Below are 5,924 nucleotides of genomic sequence, written 5' to 3'. Positions count from 1 at the left end.
TCCGGCGTGTGCGCTGAGTCCCCTGAACCGCCGAGGCTGTGGCTGTGGCTCCAGAGGAGCGCAGACCCCGCCGACCCACGCCCAGGAGAGAAGGGGGACAGAGAGTGAACACCCCAACTTACTCCTCCCGCCCACCAGTCTCCTGCTGGAGCCCCTTCCCCCGCACGGCCCCATTGGCTCAACTCCAGCAGAAGCCGGAGGTCAGAGCGGGAATGGCCTCAGCTTCTGGGCGCAGAGAGGAGGGGCGATGGGAGTTTTCAGAGTGAGGTCTTTTCTGGGCCGGGAGCAACGAGGAAGGGCTGAGGTCAGGGGACAGGGACACGCTTTGGGGGGCGGGGGGTGAGTAAGGGCTCAGGGGGAGAGGTAGGAAGAACAGGCGTGGAGAAGGCGCTGGGTTGAGGGGGGTGCGTGCTGAGGGCGAGGTGCCTGTGGGGCGTCCAGAGACGCCAGGGAGGGGACGCCTGGAGGGAGATTTGCCATTTGTTGACCACGAGGTGTCACCAAGCCTCGGGAGGGGGAGGGCTGCCCAGGGAGAGGGTGCGGAGTGAGAAGGGGCGCGGGCAGTGCCTTGAGGGGCTCCGACCTCCAAGGGGCACATGGAAGACGGGAGAGCTGCCCACGGAGAGGGACCCGCCAGGAGAGGTAGGTGGTGACCTGGGCGCATGAAACTCAGAGAAGAGTTTCCAGAGTGAGGGCGTGGTCCGCAGGGTCAAAGGCTGTGGCAAGTGGAGGAGGAGGAGGAGGAGAAGGGACCCCGGGATTTAGGATTTGAGGAGAGCTGTTGGGTGGAGGGTGTGGGGGCAGAAGTCAGGCTGGTCCAGAGTGAGGAGGGAGTGGCAGCTGGGGAAACTGAGTCAGGGCATGGAGGCCACACACTTTGGAGAACCTTGAAGGAGAGGGGGAGCTGCTGGAGGGTGATGGGGTCCTATAGGGCTGTCGTGGGGGGGGGGCAGGTGTGACACAGCGGGGTGCTGGGGATGAGGGCGGCCGAGAGCATTGGTGAGACAAGTTTGTGAGAACGGTGCCCTCAGCAGCTGGCAGTTATGGAGCCCACGATGCCAGGCTCCAGGCTGGGCTCTCCCAGTCACAGCCTCATTCAAACCGCCATTGTCCTAGCGCAGTGGTCAGCAAACCGCGGCTCGCGAGCCACGTGCGGCTCTTTAGCCCCTTGAGTGTGGCTCTTCCACAAAATACCACGTGCGGGCATACAGTGCGATTGAAACTTCGTGGCCCATGCACAGAAGTCGGTTTTCGGAAAGGAGATAGACGAAACAAGTATACAGACGAGTGTGGATGGGAGAGTTGGAAGGGGTCGACCTCAGCGAACGTACCTCAATCAGATTGAGGACGTTTTTTAGCAAAGGCCAGCTTAGGAGCACCCTAACCAAGTTAATAACAATGTACCTACCTATATAGTTTAAGTTTAAAAAATTTGGCTCTCAAAAGAAATTTCAATCGTTGTACTGTTGATATTTGGGTCTGTGGACTAATGAGTTTGCCGACCATTGTCCTAGCATCACTCCCATTGCCCAGGGCAGGAAGCTGAGGCTCAGGGGGCGGAGCAACGAGGAAGAGCTGAGGTCAGGGGACAGGGACACACTTTGGAGGGTGGGGGGGGGTGAGTAAGGGCTCAGCTCAGTGCTGGGTGTCCCCAGAGCTGGGGACGTGGACGAGATGATGCAAAACCTTACAGATGTCCCTTCACCCCCAAACCTCAGGATCCCCACCTGGATGAAGGCGTCCAAGGGGGTCAGCGTGGGAGTGACTTAAATGATTTGCCCCGGGAGGCGGCCTCACAGGAAGATTTATTTTCTTCGTGCCTCAGTGTCCTCGTCTGGAAAATGGGGACAATAACAATAATGGGACCTATTTCACAGGGCCGTTGTATTCGATTATAATTTAACATATAATTTATTAGAATTATATACACTATATTATATTAACTTCTATGTATTTTTAGCATAATTATATTAAACTAGAGGCCCAGTGCACGACATTCGTGCACTGGGGTTGGGGGGAGGGTCCCTCAGCCTGTCCTGCGCCCTCTCGCAGTCTGAGACCCCTCGGGGAATGTCTGCCTGCCGGCTTAGGCCCCATTCCCCCGGGAGCGACAGCCTCAGGACAGGAATGCAGGGTCCTGGGGACCTGCTGTACCTCCTGAGTCCCAGCTGCTAGGCCACCAAACCCTGGGGGAGCTGGGCAGCAGGGATCAGCTTTTCTCTCCCTCCAGCCCCTGGATTCTTTTATTTTTCTTACAGATTTTTAAAAAATTTTTAAGGTTTTTTTTTTTTTTTACATTGGTTTGTTTGACTCAGAATTCAAACATATTAATTGAGTTGTCATGTCTTTTATTTTATTATTTTTTTGTTTGTCTTTTAAATATATTTTTATTGATTTCAGAGAGGAAGGAAGAGGGAGCGAGATAGAAACATCAATGATGAGAATCATTTGATTGGCTGCCTCCTGCACGCCCCCTACTGGGGATCCAGCCTTTAACCCAAGCATGTGCCCGGAATCGAACCCCAGGACCCTTCAGTCCGCAGGCCGACACTCTATCCGCTGAGCCAAACCGGCTAGGACTTTCTTAAAGTTTTTTTTAAAATTTGATTTTTAAAGAGAGAAATGCCCTAGCCAGTTTGGCTCAGTGGATAGAGCGTCGGCCTGCGGACTGAAGGGTCCCGGGTTCGATTCCGACCAAGGGCATATGCCTAGGTTGCAGGCTCGATCCCCAGTAGGGGGCGTGCAGGAGGCAGCCAACCAATGATTCTCTCTCATCTTGGATGTTTCTATCTTTCTCCCTCTCCCTTCCTCTCTGAAATCAATCAATCAATAAATATATATATAGAGAGAGAGAGGGAGAGAGAGAGAGAGAGAGAAGCATGGGTCAGCTGTCTCCTGCACGCCCCCTACTGGGGATGGAGCCTGCAACGGGGGCGTGTGCCCTGACCGGGAATCCAACTGGCAACCTTTTGGTTGAATGATGCCCAACCCACTGAGCCACACCGGCAGGGCCCCTGGGATTCTTTAATTCACTCTATTCATTGTGGACCTGCTCTGTACCTGGCGCTCTGCTGGGGACACTGCAGGGGCCCCCATGTCCCTGCACTCACCGGGATCACAGCACAGTGGGGGGCACACGCTGAGCAGGGGGCCAGAGATGGCGGCCAGGTTGGGACTCTGTAGCAAGACCCCAGGAGGAGGCTGATGGCACGGAACTGGGTGGGGGAGGCGAGTGTAAGAAGGGAATGGGAGCCGAGGGGTGCAGGGTGTGGGCAAATGGCGCAGCACCCGGGGGGGGGGTGGCAGGGGGAGCATAACACCCCCAGACTGAGGGACAAGCAGAGGGAGTGACTTCTCCAGGGAGTGAACCTGGAGAGGGGTCTGTCTGTAAGCCCTGGGAAGGGCTTCCTGTTAATATTTTTTAAAAAATATTTCTACTGACTTCAGAGAGGAAGGAAGAGGGAGAGAGACATAGAAACATCAATGATGAGAGAGAATCATCGATTGGCTGCCTCCTGCACGCCTCCCACTGGGGATCGAGCCCACAACCCGGGCATGTGCCCTTGGCCGGAATCAAACCTGGGACCCTTCAGTCCGCAGGCTGACGCTCTATCCACCGAGCCAAACCGGCCAGGGCGTTAATGTTTTTATTAAGAGACGTGAATAACAGGGATCCGAAGTAATTGTGGTTTAAATAAGACAACTCTCTCTCTCTTGTGTAACAGTCTGCAACTCTCTTTCATGAGGGCAATAAAAAACCCGGTTTCTCTGTCCTGTGGCTCTGACAGCCAGTCTGGCCCTGGTCTGGGAGTCCCAGACGGCTCACCTCCGGGCATCGTTCCAACCAGAGGATGGAGACGGGAGGAGAGGGCCCGGGTCCACCGTCCTCTGTGAGTTTATACCCAGGACTCCCCGGATCACGTCCTTCTGCATCTCAGTTACCGGACCTGCGTGGCTGCCAGAGGAGCTGGGGGGGGGAGGGGGTTGTATTCTAAGTCATCAGGCTAAAGTTCATCGAGGATTTGAAAGGGAACGGGGAAGATTGGATTTTGGAGGACAGTGAACAGCCTCCTGCGGAAGGTTTGAAGGAACACAGAGGCGATGCTCAGACACGCTCACCAATCAGATGAGAGGTACCAGCCGAATGCACTGCGGAAATTCAGGCCAAGGAGCCCCAGGGCCTTTGCATCACCAGCTCCTACATGAAGGGCCCCAGCTGGAGCCAGTCCTGATCCTCTGACCTTCCCCAAACTCTGAAACCCAGATTTCCTCGGCCTCCTCTTTGTTCCCCAAGTCCTTGGCCTGTTTCCTCCAAATAACCGGCAGCCTGAGACCCCTCCCTCCCCCCCAGCTTCCTACCCCTCACCCACCTTTCCAGACCCTCCAAGCTTCCTGTTTTGGCATCTGTTTCTACAGAACAAAAAATCACCCTAAAACTCAATGGCTTAAAATGACAAGTTGTTCTTCTCTCTCACTGGGGACCCAGGGACTGCAGTCACATGTGCCGGCTAAGTTATCTGGTGTCTGAGATGCCCCTCACCAGGCTGCGCCGGGGCCGGCTGTCAGCCGAGAGCTGCGGCTGCGGACGGGAGCCGTGTCTTCCTTTGCATTTTGTCTGCACAGGGACTCTCCCTCTGTCCCTGTGTCCTAGGCCGAGTAATACCCACCTGCGTGAACACAGCACACTTCGCTCACCCAGCCTCCTGTGAGGGACGCTGAGTCTGGGCTCTCCTGTTTGTTTCTCTCCTTCTTTGCCATGTCTCACATGCTCACAGTGTTTTAGGTTTGGAAGGTATATTAATGAGGGTTCTCCAGAGAAATAGGACCAATAGGATGTGTATTAGATAGATAGATAGATAGATAGATAGATAGATAGATGATAGATAGATAGATAGATAGATAGATAGATAGGGACTTATTCTTTTTTTAAAGGGAAGAATGATGATTTTTATTTTTTAAAATATATTTTATTGATTTTTTACAGAAAGGAAGGGAGAGGGATAGAGAGTTAGAAACATCGATGAGAGAGAAACATGGATCAGCTGCCTCCTGCACACCCCCCACTGGGGATGTGCCCGCAACCGAGGTACATGCCCTTGACCAGAACCGAACCTGGGACCCTTCAGTCCGCAGGCCGACGCTCTATCCACTGAGCCAAACCGGATAGGGCGGGACTTATTCTTTTAAACTGGTTCATGCAATTGTGGGGCTGGGGCTGGGGCTGGCAAGTCCAAATGCTGCAGGCGGGCCAGCAGGCTGACACTGATGCTGCAGCTCAAGTCCAAGTGCAGCCCAGAAGCAGGATTCTCCCTCAGGAGGCCCCAGTCTTTTCTCTTCAGACCTTCACCTGGTTGGGTGAGGCCCACCCACGTCCTGGAGGGTCGTCTGCCTCACCCATTGAAATGCCCATCTCCTCTGATCCGCAGCAACACCTGAATGCATGTGTGAGGGAACATGGGGCACCAAGTGGGCACGGACCATTCGCCCTCATGGGGGGGATCTTGTCTCCCCTCGTGCCGCTCTCTGCCCACCCGCCACACCCCTGCCCAGCCACCGTGTTGGGTTGGGCTCCACAGAAGCCAGCCCGAGGCCAGGATGGGGGGCTAGAGGTTTGTGTGGGAGGTGACTCCCCGAGACACCGGAGGGGAGGCGGGAGGAAGACACACGGGCCGCCCCCTGCGGGCAGAACCCGCTTCGGGTGCCCAGCCTGAGGGTGCGGAATTGGGGTGTTCAGCCACTAGCCCCTGGATGCTGATGGGGAGTCTGCTTCCAGGGGTTGACTCTCAGCACCCCCTCCCCTCAGCTAGAGAGCACACTGGGGGGGGGGAGTGGGCAGGGGGTTGCAGGTGCCTGTGTGGGAGCTGATGTTACACCCTAGGGGTCTGAATGGGACGTCCACAGCCCACAGGCCTCACTGCCTCTGT

The 5,924-nt window shown here is 55.4% G+C and overlaps 1 protein-coding gene across 1 annotated transcript in view; it reads left to right on the top strand.

Moving 5' to 3' along the window:
* The first annotated feature begins 1,674 nt into the window (after positions 1-1,674).
* MEIS3 (Meis homeobox 3) overlaps positions 1,675-5,924 on the top strand; it is a 22,362-nt gene continuing 18,112 nt past the window's right edge. Inside the window, exon 1 of the mRNA XM_014548197.1 lies at positions 1,675-1,749. Within this exon, the coding sequence (XP_014403683.1) occupies positions 1,675-1,749 (75 nt within the window). The remainder of the gene's footprint in view (positions 1,750-5,924) is intronic.

The sequence above is a fragment of the Myotis brandtii genome, unplaced genomic scaffold (genome assembly GCF_000412655.1).
Source record: "Myotis brandtii unplaced genomic scaffold, ASM41265v1 scaffold114, whole genome shotgun sequence".
Classification (NCBI taxonomy): Eukaryota; Metazoa; Chordata; class Mammalia; order Chiroptera; family Vespertilionidae; genus Myotis; species Myotis brandtii.
Note: the sequence above shows the minus strand (reverse complement) of the source record. Positions and strands in the feature narration are given on the sequence as shown.